Source organism: Ascaphus truei, chromosome 8, assembly GCF_040206685.1.
Source record: "Ascaphus truei isolate aAscTru1 chromosome 8, aAscTru1.hap1, whole genome shotgun sequence".
Taxonomy (NCBI): domain Eukaryota; kingdom Metazoa; phylum Chordata; class Amphibia; order Anura; family Ascaphidae; genus Ascaphus; species Ascaphus truei.
The window spans coordinates 78825125-78844495 of NC_134490.1; the positions used below are offsets into that span (position 1 = coordinate 78825125).

Consider the following 19371-nt stretch of genomic DNA (forward strand, 5'->3'; position numbering starts at 1 on the left):
TAATACTGTATCGGTGAATCAAGTCCGGTTTGTGTGTGCTTTTTACGCAGGCTAATGGTACGTACCATACTTGCAAACATGTATATCATTAACTCTAACTAGTGTATTTTGCGGAACTAGCACAAATTGTACATTTTTTTTTGTTTCAGGTAAGAAGAAATGTAAGTGTCCAGGACTTGGTATCTTCTTCACCATCCTGTCGGCCTTCTTCTTCTCATTAAGCGCATTACTGGTGAAGAAAATTGAAGGTCTGCACTCTGTGGAGATCAGTGCAATTCGGTGTGTTTTCCAAATGCTATTTGTTCTTCCTGGTTTAATTTATTACAAGTAAGTAGTTATAAACAAATCCAGAGTGTTAACATCAGGGGCTTCTCTGACATGTATTTATCAAATGTTTTACCTCAAATACATTGAGAGTCAGGCCGCGCTTATAGTCACAGCGCGGGCAACCAAAGTCACTGGAAGTCAGTGGAAATTAATTTTTTCGGCGACCGCCGTGTGACGTCAGCAGCACGTGAGCGGTTCCGCCAATGAGGGCGAACCGCTCACGGCCACGCCCCCAGTTGCCGTCTCTTGTTTCCTACAATATAAGCTGAAATCCCTATTACAACGGCGACGGATGAAATCACGCGCCGTAGCCGGGACTATAAGTGCGGCCTTACCTCTTGTTTTCAAGTATGTCCTGGACACAGAGTTATGGTGACAGATACATGGCTACAAATACATGTCTTTCACGGAACCACTGATTGACCACCTGTGCTGAAGCAGGGATATCCTGAAAACCTGACCTTTTGGGGAATCTTGAGGACTGGAGTTGAGAACCCCGGGTTTAAAGTATAAGTCTCCCTTTCTTACCAAAACATTCACAAAGTCACTTATAATATTACCCGTAAGACATGTCTTAGGGTGACCAGATGTCCCAGTTTAGCCGGGACAGTCCCGGTTTTTTAAGGTCTTGCCCGACATTCTTTAAAATGTCCCGTTTTTTTCTGACTGGCCCGGTTTTGACCATCAGAGCAAGGGGGCAGCAGAGAGCAAGAATGTAGAGAGGAGAACGGAAGCTGGGTCTGCAGCTTTAAAGGATTGGGGCGGGGTTAGCAGCAGAGGGTGGGGTTATCTGCAGAGCGTGGGGGCGTGGTTATCTGCAGAGGGTGGGGTTAGCTTCAGCGGAGCCCCAGCAGTAAGACCCGGAAGAGAATCAATGAGAACTTCCGGTGTCTTCTGCCAGGGCCCAAGATGGCTTTCCCCCCCACCCATGCTCCACAGTGACAGGTAGGGTCCAGAATGGGGAGAGAGAGACACACACACAGTATAGGGAGACAGAGAGACATAATGGGGGGACAGAAAGAGAGAGACAGCATGGGGCCAGAGAGAGACACACAGCATAGGGCCAGAGAGAGACACACAGCATGGGGAGAGAGAGAGACACAGCATGGGGAGAGAGAGAGAGAGACAGCATTGGGTGGAGAGAGAGAGAGACACAGCATTGGGGAGAGAGAAATACATCATGGGGAGAGAGAAAGACAGCATGGGGAGAGAGAAAGACAGAATGGGGAGAGAGAGACAAAGAATGGGGAGAGAGAGACAAAGAATGGGGAGAGAGAGAGACAAAGAATGGGGAGAGAGACACAGAATGGAGAGAGAGAGACACACAGGGAATGGGGGAGAGAGAGAGACACACAGAGAATGGGGAGAGAGTGAGACAGTGAATGGGGGAGAGAGAGACACAGAGAATGGGGGAGATAGAGACACAGAGAATGAGGGGGAGAGAGACATAGAGAATGGGGAGGGAGAGAGACACTGGGGGGGAGAGAGACACAGAATGGGGGGGAGAGAGACACAGAATGGGGGGGAGAGAGACACAGAGAATGGGGGGGAGAGACACAGAGAATGGGGGGGGGGAGACACAGAGAATGGGGGAGAGAGACACAGAATGGGGGAGAGACACAGAGAATGGGGGGGAGTGATACGGAATGGGGGGGAGAGAGACAGGGAATGGGGGGGAGAGGGACAGGGAATGGGGGGGGAGAGACACACAGAATTGGGGAGAGAGGGAGAGACAGAATGGGGGTTAGAGAAAGACACAGAGAATGGGGAGAGAGAGACACAGAGAATGGGGGGGGAGAGACACAGATAATAGGGGGGAGAGAGAAAGAGAGACACACAGAGAATGGGGGAGAGAGAGACAGAGAATGGGGGAGAGAGAGACAGAGAATGGGGGGGGGGAGAGAGACACAGAGAATGGGGGGAGAGACAGAGAATGGGGGAGAGACACAGAATGGGGAGGGACACAGAGAATGGGGGGGAGAAAGAGACGGATTGGGGGTGAGAGAGACGGAATGGGGGGGAGAGAGACGGAATGGGGGAGAGAGAGAGAGACAGAATGAGGAAGAGACAGAGAGACACAGAGAATGGGGGAGAGAGATACACAGATAATGGGGGAGAGAGAGAGAGAGACAGATAACGGGGGAGAGAGAGAGAATGTGGGGGAGAGAGAAACAGAGAATGGGGGGGGGGAAACAGAGAATGGGGGGGAGAGAATGGGGGAGAGAGACACCGAGAATGCGGGGGAGAGAGACCCAGAGAATGGTGGAGAGAGAGAGAGTCACAGAGAATGGGGGTGGGAGAGAGAGACAGAGAATGGGAGGAGAGAGAGACACACAGATAATGGGGGAGAGAGACACAGATAATGGGGGAGAGAGAGAGACACATAGAATGGGGGAGAGAGACACAGAGAATGGGGAGAGACAGAGATAATAAGGAAGGGAGAGAGACACACAGAGAATGGGGGAGAGAGAGAGACAGAAAATGGGGGAGAGAGAATGGGGGGAAGAGAGAGACAGAGAATGGGGGGAGAGAGAGACAGAGAATGGGAGAGAGAGACAGAATGGGATGGGTGGAACGAGAATGGAGGGATGGGGGAGAACGAGAATGGAGGGGTGGGGGGGAGAACGAGAATGGAGGGGTGGGGGAGAGAACGAGAATGGAGGGATGGGGGGGGAGAACGAGAATAGAAGGGATGGGGGGGAGAATGGAGGGATGGGGGGGGAGAACGAGAATGGAGGGATGGGGGTAGAGAGAATGGTGTGTGTGTGAGAGAGAGAAGGGGGGACAGAGAGGGGCAGAGAGACATAAAGGAGAAGGGGGTGCAGTTGGTGATGTCATTTGTTTTATAAATATTTTTTTAATATGTCCCGTTTTTTACTTTTGTAAATCTGGTCACCTACCTTGTCTAAGCATCGAAACATTAATCTAAAGAAAACAATCGAGCCAACTGGGTTCCATACTCTGAGTTTACTGGTCTCCACCTACTTGATGACCAACAAACTATAGACATACATAGACATGCCTGAAGATCTACCAAGGCAACTTGCCATCATCTAAACTAGGAAGTGCACGTTCTCAGCTGTATGAAAGAGTTTTTTAAGGGACAATTTAATTGTTTGCTGCCTGCATTGACTGTTAACACTTTGAGTATCAGAGGGTCCAGAAACACATGGTAACATAAAATGACTGGGTCTCGAAGAGAGGAAGGGAACACCTAGAAGTCTCTAACGAAACATCAGTGCTCCAGGGAATAGGTTGAAAAGCCCTGCCTTATATGGAATACTAGCTGAGAGACCCGGCGTTGCCCGGGATGTAAATGCGTAATAGGTCGTATTATTTATAAATCGTGGAACAATAGGTGACTGTTTGTTGTAAAGGTTGGATAATAATGTTGAAAAGAAAGATGGAAGAAAATGTAATACGATGTTGTATAAAAATGGTTTATTGTAACCACACCACAGTACAATGTATATTTTGGTGACATAAGTGATGTGAAAATGTGAGGCGTGTGTCCTGCTAGGGTGTGAGCGTGTGTGAGGCGGCGGGTGGGTGTTCAGTACGGGTGGCGCGTGGGTAGTGAGTGCTGGCTGGCTGGGTCGGGGTCCTGCTAGGGTGTGAGGCGGCGGGTGTGTGGCGAGTGCGGGGTGACAGCTGGTCAGTGATATTGTTGCGTAGGGGCAGGATGCGGCAGGTGTGTGTCGAGTGTGTGGGGTGGGTGAGAGGCGGCGGGTGTGTGTCGAGTGTGGCGGGTGTCTGTTGAGTGCGTGCGGCGGCTGTGTGGCGCAGGGGTGTGAGCGGTGGGCGGGTGAAAGGCAGAAGTGCGGGAGGGCGGACGAAAGGCGTTGAAGGAGGGGAGGTGAGGTCGGAGGGGTGGTGGGGGGTGGTGAGGGGAGGTGAAGGGGGGCGGAGGGGAGGTGAGGATGGGTGGTGGGGGGGGTGGTGGGGGATGGTGAGGGGAGGTGAAGGGGGGGGCGGAGGAAAGGTGAAGGGGGGGCGGAGGGGAGGTGAAGGGGGGGGTGAGGGGAGGTGAAGGGGGAGAGGTGAAGGGGGGGTGACGGGAGGTGGAGGGGGTTGCCGGGAGGTAAAGGGAGGGGGGGGGTGACAGGAGGTGAAGGGAGGGGGGGGTGACAGGAGGGGGGTGACAGGAGGCGAAGGGGGGGGTGGTGACAGGAGGTGAAGGGAGGAAGGGAAGGGGGAGGTGGAGGAGAGGAAGGGGGAAGAGGGAGGTGGGGGAGGAGGGGAAGGGGGGAGGAGAAGGGGGGAGGTGGGGGAAAGGGTGAAGGGGGGGAGGTAAGGGTGAAGGGGGGGAGGGGTGAAGGGGGAAAGGGGGTAAAGGTGGGGGAGGGGAAAAGGGGGGAAAGGTGGGGGAGGAGGGAAAGGGGGGGAAAGAGGGGGGAAGGGGGGAAAGAGGGGTGGAGGAGGAAAAGAGGGGTGGAGGGGGGAAAGAGGGGTGGAGGGGGGAAGGGGGTGGAGGGGGGGAAGAGGGGGGATGGGGAAAGGGGGAGGTGGAGGAGGGGAAGTGAGGAGGGTAAGGGGGGAGGTGAGGAGGGTAAGGGGGGAGGTGAGGAGGGTAAGGGGGGAGGTGGAGGAGGGGAAGGGGGGGAGGTGGAGGAGGGGGGAGGTGGAGGAGGGGAAGGGGGAGATGGAGGAGGGGAAGTGGTGGTAAGAGGGGGGAGGTGGTGGGAAGGGGGGAAGGTGGTGGGAAGGGGGGAGGTGGTGGGAAGGGGGGAGGAGGGGGGAGGTGGTGGGGAGGGGGGAGGTGGTGGGGAGGGGGGAGGTGGTGGGAAGGGGGGGAGGAGGGGGGAGGTGGGAAGGGGGGGGAGGTGGTGGGAAGGGTGGGAGGTGGTGGGAAGGGGGGGGAGGTGGTGGGAAGGGGTGGGAGGTGGGAAGGGGGGGGAGGTGGTGGGAAGGGGAGGGAGGTGGTGGGAAGGGGGTGGGAAGGGGGGGGAGGTGGTGGGAAGGGGGGGGGCGGTGGAAAGGGGGGGGAGGTGGTGGGAAGAGGGGGGAGGTGGTGGGAAGGGGGGGAGGTGGTGGGAGGTTGTAAGGGGGAGTGAAGGGGGGTGGAGGTGGGGTGGAGGGGAGGTGAAGGGGGGGGGTGGAAGGGAGGTGAAGGGGGGGGTGGAGGGGAGGTGAAGGGGGGGGGGTGGAGGGGAGGTGAAGCGGGGGGTGGAGGGGAGGTGAAGGGGGGGTGAAGTGGAGGGGAGGTGGAGGGGAAGTGTAGTGAGGGGAGGTGGGTGAGGGGGGGTGGAGGGGAGGTGGAGGGGGGGTGGAGGGGATGTGGAAGGGAGGGGAAGTGTAGTGAGGGGTGGGTGAGGGGAGGTGAAGGCCGCTCACTCACCCGTCCGGCAGCTCCCACGTGGATCTGAGGCGGGAGGCAGCGTGTTGTGGCCGCTCCCCCGCTGAGTGTAGCGGCGCCGGGGGGGGTGGAGGGGAAGTGAGTGAGGGGAAGTGAGTGAGGGGAGGTGATCACTCCGCTCCCCCGCTGAGTGTAGCGGCGCCGGGGGGGGGGTGGAGGGGAAGTGAGTGAGGGGAAGTGAGTGAGGGGAGGTGATCACTCCGCTCCCCCGCTGAGTGTAGAGGCGCTGGGGGGGGTGGAGGGGAAGTGAGTGAGGGGAGGTGATCACTCCGCTCCCCCGCTGACTGTAGCAGCGCCGGGGGGGGGGGGTGGAGGGGAAGTGAGTGAGGGGAGGTGATCACTCCGCTCCCCCGCTGAGTGTAGCGGCGCCGGGGGGGGGGGGGGTGGAGGGGAAGTGAGTGAGGGGAGGTGATCACTCCGCTCCCCCGCTGAGTGTAGCAGCGCCGGGGGGGTGGAGGGGAAGTGAGTGGGGGGAGGTGAAGGGGGGTGAGGGGACGTGAAGACCGCTCACTCACCCGTCCGGCAGCTCCCTCACCCGTCCGGCAGCTCCCTCACCCGTCCCGCAGCTCACTCACCCGTCCGGCAGCTCCCACGTGGAGGGGGGGGGGGGGTGAAAGCGCGGGAAACAGGGAGAGGCGGAGGAAGAGGCGGAGCCTCCGGGACCGGTGGGGAAGAGAGCGGGAGATGTGCTGCTAACACTGTGAGCCCCGCTAATGTATGTAACACCGTGTGTGTGGGGGGGTTGTGTGTGTTTAGTGATATATGTGTGTGTGTGTGTGTGTGTGTGTGTGTGTGTGTGTGTGTGTGTGTGTGTGTGTGTGTGTGTGTGTGTGTGTGTGTGTGTGTGTGTGTGTGTGTGTGTGTGTGTGTGTGTGTGTCCTTTGGCCCGTCACTCCGCCTCAGGCCAATGAGAGGTGTGGGGGGCGGGCCAAGGGGGTGGTGTGAGTGTGTGAGCCCAATGAGAGGTGTGCGGGGGCGGGCGGCCCAAGGGACCAATGAGATTGCCGCTAGGGACACCGGACATCCAGGCAGGCAAACATACAGTGCTTTCACTAATATAGTATAAGATGCAATGTCTTGTATATAATGTATAACCCTTTTAACTTAATATAACTATGTATTTGTAACCATGTGTTTGTCATCGTGACTCTATGCCCAGGACATACTTGAAAACGAAAGGTAACTCTCAATGTATTACTTCCTGATTAAAATAATACATTTTATAATAACATATATGCTTGCAGAATGCTTATGTTAATATGTTATCTCCTCTTTGCAGGACAGGTTTTTTGGGACCCAAAGGTCAAAGGATTTTCCTTGTCCTCAGAGGATTTTTTGGCTCCAGTGCTATGATCTTGATGTACTATGCTGTCCAGTCCATGCCCCTCGCTGATGCCACTGTGATAACCTTCAGCAGCCCAGCGTTTACATGTATTTTTGCCTGCATATTTCTCAAGGAAAAGTGCACTGTTTGGGATATTATCTTTATGTTTTTTACTATAACAGGAGTCGTTCTCATAGCAAGGCCGACATTTTTGTTTGGGTCACACAACGAAGGCATTGAAGACTACACAAACCACATGAAGGGCACAATAGCGGCTGTGGGGTGTGCAGTAGGTGCAGCATTGACTATGGTCATCCTAAGAAAGATGGGAAAGTCTGTACATTACTTGTTGTCCATTTGGTATTACGCAATCGTTGGTCTCATTGAGTGTGTAATCGCCCTCTTTGCACTGGGTGAATGGAGTTTGCCCCCTTGTGGATTAGATCGGTGGCTTTTAATATTCATAGGTTTCTTTGGCTTGGCAGGGCAGGCTTTTCTCGTGAAAGCTTTGCAGATTGAGAAAGCCGGGCCCGTGTCTATCATGAGAACAATGGGATGTGGTTTTTGCTTTCATATTTCAGGCTCTGTTTCTCAGCCATACTCCGACATGGTGGACAGTAGGAGGGGCTCTGTGTGTTGTTGCCAGTACAGCAGGCACTGCTATTCGCAAGTGGTATGTGAGCGCCCAAAAAAACAAGCAAAACGCACTGTAGCGGCACAAGCAAGCAAATAAATCCAGTTAAAGTGAATGGAATGGCAAAGACACCTTGCGATGCATATCAGTGGAAAGCCTTATACCAGCGATTCTCAACTGCAGTCCTCAAGACCCCCCCCAACAGGACAGGTTTCAGGATATCCCTGCTTCAGGGACCACTGATTGCGCCACCTGTGCTGAAGCTGGATATACTAAAAACCTGACCTATTGGGGGTGAGAACCTCTGGCTTTTATACACTTCAAAACAGAAATCACTGTGATTCATTGTTTGCTTTATAGGTGTGCGTGTGATGGGAAATACAGGGCATTAATTGGCCGACTGCTGCGCCCCATGGAATGTTCTTACAGTGCTGAAACAGGGAACATTTGGGAGTCCGAATGATACTGTAGGCCATGTTTCATAGACAAGACGTTGGTTCATGTTTTTCTCTTTGTTGTTCGAGGTTGTAGCACGAGCAAAGGTTGAACATGAAACCAGAAGAGGTAGTAACAGCCGGCAGTAGTAAGAAATAAGTCGTTATTTTCCCGTTACACGATGGAAACGTTTGCATACTGTAATACTGTTTTACATCAACGGTGAGGGATATATTAAGTATTTCACTTTGTTTTGCCATATGGAAGAAATATTGCCACGTTTAAGCTGGCATATGAAATGTCCCATTATACTGGGAAATCTTCCTCTTTTTTCACTTCCCTAAATTCAGCACAGAACATTGATTACAAAATGAAAATCTATTTGCTTTTACACCAAAAACATCTTAGTGCGTTATTTGTTACCAAGGGTTTCTGTAATAATGAGTAGCTGTAAGTTATTTTAAAGTACTTAAAGTCAGTCGCATTATATTGATATATAAAAAGAGCAGATTGTGGTTTTACTAGCAGGTTTTTGTGGTCTTTATCTTATTGGCCTTGAGACTGAATGTGGGAACTTGATAGATCAGAATCCCATCATACGTAACGTGCTGTACTCATCAAGCATGTTCCATTGAAACCTTCCTTTTTCTTGTCAATGTTTTTCCTACTTGGGCCCAGATCCACAGAGGTCCGATAACTCAGTGCTAACAACGAGACGTTAGCAGAATCGTTAACGGACGTTATTTTCCCGTTGGTTAATGCACATCCACAGAGGTAATTATACGCAAAAACAACAGCTGTTGTATAGCTCATTCGCTTAGGCGTAACCCCATGTTAAGTTAGCACTGCCTCGCGCTGGCTTCAAATAGCATGACTCACGTTAAGTTTGTCTTACCTAAAGGGGGCGTTAGGCTACGGCCTTAGTGCCTGCGTTGCACGCACGCGGCACGCCTGTGAGGCTGGCGGCGCGTGCAGCCCAATTCCCCGGTCTGCAGAGAGCTAGGGGGAGAGTGACGGGGCGCGGCCGTGACGTCACCCGGCAGGTTCGCCCCCATTGGCTGAGCCGCCGGGGGCGTGGCCTAGCGCTCCGTCACTAGTTTCCTTCATAGTTTTCTTGAGGACTGGAAAGACTCACCGCGCGGCGAGCCCTCCTCGCAGCAGGCCCAGCCCCATTGAGGGGCGGCTCTTGTCCCTGCAGCGTCCGCCACAGCGGGTGCTGCAGTAGCCAGCGGGGACCTGGCCTTCTCCCCTCCAGAGGGGTGTCTGGCGAGGATGAGTGTCACCTTTAGGTATGACCTAAGTAAGGTTTCGTTAAATCCCTAAGTTAATATAACGGAGCTCTGTGGACTGGCGTTGTTTGAAGGAACACCTCTTATGCATGTCATTAGCACTAAGGGCCGTTATAGTTAACGCAGAGCTGTTTCCGGCAGATAACAGCTCTTAACGCTGCATTAGCGAGCTTTGAAGATACATGCTAACACTCAGAAGCTGTCAGTAACAGACGTCTGTGGATCTGGGCCCTGATTTCTTTTGAACGTCTTTACCAACATAAATGAGCGCTTCAATAGTTCGTAATAACGTTTGTATTGGGACTCACAGCTTTTGAGAGCTGTATACCTTTGCACAATCATAACTGGACCAGCTCATAGTCTTATTACCAATGTAAACCGTAATAAACTAAAAAAATATTCTGAAGTTTAACCCAATGGTCTCCTTGTGCAGTTATAAATATGGCATAAGAGTCTAGTCTACCCCTCAGGGCCCTTGTGCGGTCGCCAGAGTGGTACATCATTTCCTGCAGTACCCCAGAGCCATAGCTGCCAGCGGAGCAAACAAGGAGTATTTCCCATTCTATTGAGGACCCATGGGAGAGAGTGTCATGTGAGGACTGTAACAGTGATCACATGACTGATGCACAATATCTGTGGCACTTTGTCCCACTATACATTCTGTCAATCAACTGGTTAAAGAGATTTTAAAAAGATTTCAGGCTTTGCTCTTAGTTTTTTGCCAGTACAAAAATAATAATGACACTTTCTTTGGGAGACTGTCAAAATAGCCGTTCCTTACTTCCAGGTGTTATTTTAATTTTACAACGCTCGTATTCTTGAGTCTCCTTTAAATTACATTTTTTACATTACTATCAAAAAGGTTTTCTTAAATGGCACTGCGTAATAATTGTCAGATTTGATGCGGCGGATGTTATAATATTATGAGTGTGAATGATTTGATTGGTTTGTTATAAAGCAGTAGTTTTAGATTTGCATTGTAGAAAGCTATTGGATAATATCCGTACGCTAAAAAGCACAAGTAGTCCTCAATGTTCCTTATCTTAAGCCGGCTGACGAAGCAAATTTCCTCTAAAGCAGGTACTTTTAGGGGTCTTGATGAAAGAACAGGAATATCTTATACTGGGTAAAAAATGTAAAGTATTAATTGCACAAGCGTCCAATACTAGAGATAATTAAATGAGAAAACTATTTTTGAAACTATTGGTCCCACTTACAGGCTCAATTTCCTTTCTTGCGATAAAACCTGTGATAGATTAAAATGACTGAAATTGGATCCTATTTATGGGATATAATGTTAAATTAGATTTAAAAGCTTTTGAATTACTGAGAACCAACATGGTGATCTTTATCTAACGGCCATCTGTAGTAGAACTCGGCAGTGTTCACCTGTAGCCAAAGAGATCTCTTGATAGGTCATCATTTCTGCTGGCTTGTTATTCCTCAACGTCTCCGCCTCTGTCATGGCCGGTCTCATGCTATTCGAACGCCCATGTTCTCTGTATATTTAGGAACTTGGCTTGTCTTATGCTAATGAATGATCTCAGTTCAGGAAACATTTTACAGAGCATAAATCAGTATTTTCATATCAGTACACTTCGATTGTACTGTACTTTTTAAGCTCAGGTCTTAATTATATGTTATAATTGGATATTATATATTATTGTGATGGTGACAAGAGGACAACCTGCTCAAAAAGCCTTACCCCGTGCTGGAGGGACCTGCAGCATGTAGTGTAGAGAGCTAATGGAGTTGACACATTTTCAGGCACTGCTTATTTGCTGGAAAAGCCCAAACATCCAAGACTGTGAAATCGTTTACTCGTCCAATTTTCTATCTACTCCATCCTACGAAAATATTCTCAGAGTAAAAGTCTGCGCACAAGTATTTTTACAGTTTAGTTTGTATTTCTGGGAGGCAAAAAGTGCAGAATTGTGAAATGACTAGTGAAAGCAATTTAATGGTACATTATTTTGCATCATACACAAATCGTCTTGTTATCAACAAATCAGAGCGAACATGAATCAGTGGGATTTACATGTCATGTAAAGTACTTTTTTTTTTTTAATTTACACGCAGTTTTTATTTTTAATCTATTTAACTTTAGAAAGACTGTCTTTCTTTCTATTTTTTTAGAACATAAACATTGTATGAATATTTCTAACATACAATCGGTCGTAGTAGCTGTCTGTGAGTAGGTTACTGGCTTTGCACTTCTTTAACTGCACTTAGGCTGTGGTGAAAAAGCTGTGTAATACGGCAGGTATAAGCTTGTATGGGTCCATGTTAAAATAGACATGAAGCAAAAGGTGACACACAGTGTGCTCATTTGCATGTCATTACCCAGAATCCCTGGCTGCAGTGCTTGCTAAGAGATAATGGGGAAAGACAGGGTAGCAAACCTGTCTGAGACGTGTGAATGGTCTAGAAGTACCACAGGTGGTATAGAAGCCTACTGTATATGAGTTTCTCATACAGGCCCAGGTCCACAAAAAGGTTACCAAGCTTTGGCACGTCTCGGCTCCCAATCATATGAACAGGAGCTGAGACGTGCTAAGGCCTGGCATCTTTTTGTGAATCTTGGCCATAATGTTAATATCTTGTCCCCTGAGCACGTTCTGCTCTTCAAAACATGCTTCTTCAGTATTAAAAACCATGATTTTAGCTACTGTAGCTTCTGGGCTACCATCGTGAAACACAGGCAGCACTGAGCTCTGGAGGGGGCTCTGCTTAATATTACCAACCATTATATCTCCTGAATGGGGCATCCGTATAAAAATACAAAGAGTTGGAAACATGTTGATCTGACAGTTAACCAGAAACCCGGCCCTCTTGTTATCTCTATCTGATATGCTGGGAAGCTACAGTATTTTTTATTTCCTTGTCGGGGAAGCTTTGGGCCCCAATCATACACATATTAAATAGTGGCGTAGGCCTCTGCATTAGCCAAAAACAGGCACCTTTGATGGAAAAAGTCAGCAAGAAAATCAAGTAAAGTCAAAGATGTTTTGCTGAGTATATAAATGTTCTCTGGTATTGTTTTATAATGCTGATCATAACATTTTTCTCCCCAGGATTTGTACCGGGGGGTCCCCTGGAGTAAAAGTGCATTATTTTTATCTCTGGCAAACCCTTGTGTCCTGAGATACTACTAATTACCCGTGGTTAATATGGCTGCCAAATCTTACAGGTCAAGCAGGCCAGTCAGGGTTGCCACCTCTCCGGGTTTGACCCGGAGACTCCGGGTTTCGGGCACTTACCTCCGAGCTACGGGTTGCCATAGTCAATCTCTGGGTGGGGCGGGTGGCGGTGTGGTGCGGCGGTGTCACCGGCATTCTCCTGCAATTTCCACCGCCAACTGCAGGGAATATGCCGCGTTGCCATGGTAACCGGACGCTACGTGACGTCATGACGTTACGCAGCGTCACGTTGCCATGGCAAAGCGGCGCAGTGTAACGTCGCGTAGAATCCGGTTACCATGGCAATGCGGCGTCATTTGACGCCGTGCAGCCATCTTCACTGCAGTTGGCGGGTGAAATTGCAGCAGGAAGCCGTGAGACGCCGCCGCACCACCACAAGTAAGGGATTTATTTGTTTCTGCGGGTTGGCCTTCAGTAGAAGGTGGCAACACTGAGGCCAGTAGAGAGCTGCAAGATCCCCCATTGTGACTTCCTATTGAAAGGCCATTTAAATATCTAGGAAGAACACCAGAAATTACGGTGTCTGGGAAACCAGAAGGTGTTCCGGGCAAAAAGTAGAGCAGTTGAAGTGCTCAAGTCCAGTCCTCAAGCCCCCCCCCCCCCCCTTCCCCCAACAGGTCAGTTGTCAAGGATATCCCTGCTGCAGCACAGGTGATTCAATCAGTGGCTAAGTTTTTGACTGAGCCACTGATTGAGCCACCTGTGCTGAAGCAGGGATATCTTTGACACATGACCTGTTGAGGGGGGGGTCTTGAGGACTGGACTTGAGCTCCCCTGGTCTAGTGGACCCCCCCATTTGGATCCTGTAGAAAGTAAATCAGGCAGGATTGCTTCTTTAATCTCCTACAAATCACTTGTTTAAAATGTGGTATTATGAATGAGTATTATACGTTTGACATGTTCAATGCACTAAAAGAGTATAGGTATCCTCTAAAAGAAGGCAGAGTCCTGCAGTGTTTATATTGCCATGGCAATCTCTTGTAACATCTCACAAACCATTGATCTACAGAAGGCCCAGTGAGATGATAGCTAGATTCACTAATCAATACCGGTGATTAACCCTGTGAGTGCCCCCTGACGTACTCTGCACATCATAAGGGCCGGCACTCTAGAGGCCTTACAGCAGTGTTTTCCAAACCTCACCCCAATGACCCGCGGCCACACCAGGTTTCTGAGACAACCACCTAACATTCTATTAGTATGCACAAAAGAAAGTGCATTCACCTGGATGCAAGTGCATTGGTTATTCCCAAAACCTGGTGTGGCCGTGAGCCACAAGGAGACGTGTGATAAACACTGCCTTACAGAGTAGTTCATGCATGGATTGCTGGTATTCATGGGAGAGTTTGTGGTCGCCAAACGCGGTCGGGATGAAATTGGAGCGTCCTCCACTTCAGTTCGTGCACTCCACCACAGGATTGCTACGCCAAAGTAATCAAGTGGTTGAGTTGTCTTCCGGCACTTAGAGGGTTAATATAAGAGGATTAGCCAACTTTCTAATTTGTCTTATCAAATATACATATACAGTATATGTTTTCCTCTGGAGTTATAGGCCTTCTGACAGCATTATCACAGGTGGAAGGAAGTGGCTTTTGTTGAGGGGGTTGGGTCACTCCATGACTGTCTACATCCTGCTGGTTAGATTCAATGGCAGAAAATGGTACCAGAAATGGTCTTTGCTTATAATGGGTGTCATGATGGCCTGCTACTCTTACTGACCTTTTTGTCTTTTTATAGCTCCTTACTAGGAAACAGCCGATTTTTCTCTCTGTGAGAGCAATAATCATGACTTCTATTTTTTAACAAACCTGTTCAACTATGTCTATATTTCTATGGTCATGATCCAAGCATGTTTCTGTTCTATAGCACAGGGGGGCTCAACTCCAGTCCTCAAGCCCCCCACCCCCAACAGCTAAGGTTGTCAGGATATCCCAGCTCCAACACAGGTGGTTCAAAGACTGAGCCTCTGATTGAGCCACTTGTGCTGAAGCAGGGATATCCTGATAAGCTGACATTTTGGGGGGATATTGAGGACTGGAGTTGAGCCTCCCTGTGCTATTGCACATTGCATTTAAAGCAGATAACTATTTATTTTTTGCAATTATTTAAAGAATAGGTTTATTGAACACTTGGCTCTTATTTGTAATATTCGTCTAACCTGTTTTGTAGAAGAAAATCTGTATGCTATTTATGCTGTAAAACAAATTCCTATTTTTCCTTCGTATGATAGGATTTATATTTTCTTACTGTTCTGTGTTAATACAATACGCTTAATAAACTAGAAAAACGTCCATTTGACTTTGGTGTTTTTGTTGTAATCAAACACAACGTATGGGGATCTCAGTGACAATCCAGACTTGCAGTTCACAAAAAGACTGAAATGAAAGCACGAGAAGAATTGAGTGTACAACTCTACTCAGGGGCGTAGGTACAGCCCGGGCTCTTGGGGGCCCGCTCTCTAGGTTGACAAATCCAAATTTATCCCGGCACTTGCCAACTGCGCATTCGCGAAGAGCACTTGCCGATCGGTACTTGCCAACTGCGCATGCGCGATCGGCTTTTGCTGGAAGCTCATGCGCGACGAGCTTGTCAGTTACGCATGCGCACGAGCAGCTGGCATGTGCCGATCGCACATGCACTGCCAACGCAATAGAAAAATTTTGCCCGGGGGCCCACGCATGCCTAGCTACGCCACTGGCGCTACTACTAATTAAGGTGTGCCTAAAGACAATGTGAATACAGATTGACACAACAAAAATTAAACCAAAATAGGTGGTACTTGCCCCAGTCATTTTTTTTTCCTTTATGGAATTAAAGCATGAAATTATTTTACGGCTGCCAGTGTGCAAAAGGCGAGCGGCAAAACCAAAAATAAGATACAAAACTAGGTAAAAAGATGTAGAGTGGCAACACAGCAAAGTGCAGTAAAAGTTTATAAAAATATAAAGCATCTTAAAAAAGTCTCGCAGTATGGGAGCTATCCCTGCCAGGAGTACGTGGAACTTCCAAGTTCCAGGCCTCTGTGGGGTGACCATATTTTTCCCAGGACAAATGTCACGCATGTGCGGCCCGCGCTTGCCGTTCACGCATGCGCAAATGCAGAGGCTTACAAGAACCATGACATTTGCTAACATTTCGGGACACCGGGACAAAGAACAAAAAAACGGGACTGTGCCGGCTAATCCAGGATGTCTGGTCACCCTACCTCTATGGGCCTTTCATGAGGTAGGTCAGTCTAAAGGCTAGTGGAAAATCGGATTAACTCTTTACTCTTCAATTCAGCTGCTGACCCTATTTAATATAGTGTGAAACATGGTGATGTTCAGTTAATGATACTTCAAGTGAATGGAAGTTGATGCTTTGCTGACTATGCGTTAGATTGCCTCTCACTTTATTAAATATGTTTGTGATTAACATAGAATCACGTTGATCAATGTAATCAATCAGAAGATATGGGGCATAGCTTTCTATCAAATAATAAATGTCCCACTTAAAAATCTGTCCTTCCCCGTCCTGTGCACACAGTGGCTGGTGTCACTTCCACGTTCATGTAAATGTGGCTGTATGGAATGAGAGCACAGCAAGCACATGGGAAGGGAACAGGAGGAAGACGACGCGCTGCAATAGGACTCCCCCCTAACCTCACCCGCTTTCTCTGCGTTACATGGTTACAGGAAGCACCGTGGAGCATCACTTACCCAACTCGGTACCGAGGCCCCCCCGTCCCATGTCACTCCCACTGCCTTCCCCACTACCTCCATATCATGCGAACTACCTCCGTGTTGCCTCCAATGTCATCCATCTCCCCTCCCGTGGTTCCCCCTTCTGCCTCCCCATGTCATTTACTGCCCCCCATCTTTCCCCCCTACTACCTCCCACATTTCATCCCCACCCTACTAACTGCCCCATGGTTTCCACCCCCCCCCCCATCACCACCTGCCTCCCCCATGTCATCCCCCGTTTGTCACAGTATTTCCACCCCCCCAACCATGTGTCACTCTATCTCCCCCGTGTGTGTCCCACTGTCCCACTGTCTTCCCACGTGTGTCCTCTCCACCCTAAATGTGTTCCACTCTCCCACCTCACCCCCATGTTTAGGTATAATTGTATGTCCTGCGCTGCTGCAGTGTTTATTGTTGCTTGCACTTTGTGGTAATGTGTTCTGTATTACTAATGCTCCTGCACTAACTAATTTGTGGATTTTATGCAGTATTCTGGCTTTTTGAAGTGAAACTTCTTTGCAGGCACCAAATCGCCTTTCTAGTAGACAGAAGTAGGTTATGGAAGTGACGTCAGTGCTGGCAGATGAGGCCGTCGGTCCGCGCATGCGCGAAGCGGTCCTCTCCAGCAGTCACCTCCATGCCCACAGTCATCCGTGGCAATCAGTAGAAGCGCTGAGGGGTCCATATCTGCGCATGCCCATAGATCTGCAGCTTCTCTGGCAGCGCATGCATCTGTGAGCACATATTCATACGGAGAGCCGTCCCCCTCAACGCATGCGCAGAAAGCACAGCTAGACACGCACCGGCGCTCGGCACATGCGCAGTAGCCGTCAGCACATGCGCAGCAGGAGAAGCAGCAGACCCTTGGGAGACGGACGATCACACACACACACCAGTCACACACGAGGAATTCACAGTTAGTATAAATATACAAGTGCAACTAGCTAAAACGGGGTGTGTGTGCGGAGCACGCGCATTCTAAAGCCTTGATTATACCGGCAGCGCGTGCTCCCTCAGGGCGATGCGCCCACAGAAATCCTGCACTTGAGGTAGGAGGAATCAGGAGGCGATAGGAAGGCGTGGCCATGACGTCACGCCAGCGGTTCGCCCTCATTGGCTGAACCGCTCAGTGACGCGGCCGTCGCGCGGGGAAATCAATTTCCCAGATCTGCTCAAAAATCAAGCTCTTGTTCGCCCACGCATTTCGTGCGCGCTCAGTGGAAACCATGGATTTGTTTTGGCGGCGTGCGACAGCAGGAATACACGACAAAGTAATAGGAAACATTAGGACAAAGAGTCCCTACCCCGAAAAGCGTACAAACATTTGACGCAAGTCGTCTTAGTATTTGTATGGACTGTGCTATGTCAAATTACTGTCTATCTACATAAATGTCGCACGTCTTAATGAAATTCAGTTAAAAAGTACATGAATTATGATGATATATACATTTTTCCATCTCACCATTATTCTCTTATTTTACCAATAATCAAATGCATAGTTCTTCAATTACACAATTTGTTGAATGATGACGAGTTAACAGAGCGACTGTTCATACATATGGATGCACTAAGAAATGTCTTGTGTCAACTTGCAGTTGTTGTTTACTGCAAGAAAAACTTGACGGACAATTTTGACGCATTTATGACGCACAAACGTGGCGCATACCTATAACAGCAACATATGTGAGCCACACGCAACATGCAAACTCCTCCACTAGAGTAATTTTTTTCTTTATAAGGACTAGCTTATATACCCGGCTTTGCCCAAGATTTCATGTCCACGTGTACTGACCCAGTCGTGACGCAGGATGGAGCTGCCAGGACTTCAAACCTGCACGGGTAAGTAATTGGTGTGTGTGTGTGTTGCTGCTCCTCCTGCTCGCGCGGTGTGTGTCCCTCCTGCCCCCTGTCCCCGTGGCTGGCTGCCTGTGCGGGGCGGGAGGTGGTAGCGGGGGGTGTTCCTTCCCCCCGGTCCCCGTGGCTGGTGTGTTCCTTCCCCCCCCCCCCGGTCCCCGTGGCTGGCTGTTGTGTTCCTCCAAATTCTTCTGTGAGTCCATTTTATATCAGCTATAAAATGACAAAATTCATCACATGGACCTCCATTTATTTCCATAGACCGGCCAAAGCTCTCAAAACACTTACGATTTTAGTATCTTCACACATTTTAAGTTCTCGTTTGTGTGAAACATTAAATGGAAAAGGAAAAAAAAAGGGTAGTATGATACTGTAAGAGACAGGTGCAGAAGTACACTCGGGGAGACTGTTTGGGGGGAATTAAAACATGCTTTATTCAGCCTGTATCTTTAAACAAGACAAAGCATATACAAATAAACAAACAGCCTATCCCTGTGTAAGGGCTAACTCACTGCCCCAGTCCCTCTTTGCAAGACTGGGAGGAAAACACCTTACCAGTCTATCACCCCAAAGTCTCTAGAGGTAACTCAATGCAGGTGGCCTTTTATGTCAGTCTCTGGGTCTGGGTCTGGATAGTTGTCTGCTTTGAGGGTCTAGCCTCTAGCAGGTTCCTGCGTCCTCTGTGTCCAGGCCTGGAGGTCTGGTTCCCTCGTGTCTTGCTGTCAGCACACAGCCCTTCTGTGTGCTCAAGATTCTCTGGGAGTTCCCAGACGGAGGCTTTTTCAAGCTGTCTGATTAGCCAGGTGGAGACAGGTTAATTGAGTGGCTGCAGTTAACCAGCTCCCTGCTGGCTTCTGCAGCCCATTCGAGGCAGCTTTGTTTAAACCGGGATAAGTCCCTGTTACAGATACATTTTAGTGAACCCACAAATAGTTAAAAGTATAGAAGTTCCCGAAATGTAAAGGTTTATGTTTCGGATATTACAGTAATTTAGAAAGTCTAATATATCAATGTTGTACTTTGTGTAACCTTCCCTGTCCGGCTTCAAGGGAAATTACATTAATGTACAATATTTGACTAAGTATAGGTTACCTTGATTCAGGTGGCTGGGTGATGAGGTAGCAAGGGTGAAAATAATGGGTGCCAGGAAGTTTTCGTAATGAAATACCATGATTCCCTGACGAAGTATTTCATTACGAAACGCGTAGGAAGGAGGTGCACACGCTAGCG

At 49.3% G+C, this 19371-nt stretch overlaps 2 protein-coding genes across 2 annotated transcripts in view; one reads left to right on the forward strand and one right to left on the reverse strand.

Moving 5' to 3' along the window:
• Positions 1-14850, forward strand: part of SLC35G1 (solute carrier family 35 member G1) — a 33917-nt gene extending 19067 nt beyond the window's left edge. Inside the window, 3 exon segments of the mRNA XM_075612800.1 lie at positions 150-327; positions 6963-7560; positions 7562-14850. Coding sequence (XP_075468915.1) covers positions 150-327; positions 6963-7560; positions 7562-7720 — 935 coding nt within the window. The 3' untranslated portion in view covers positions 7721-14850.
• The window catches only part of RBP4 (retinol binding protein 4), a 534850-nt gene that overhangs the window by 282033 nt on the left and 233446 nt on the right, over positions 1-19371 (reverse strand). The gene's annotated exons all lie outside the window — the stretch shown is intronic.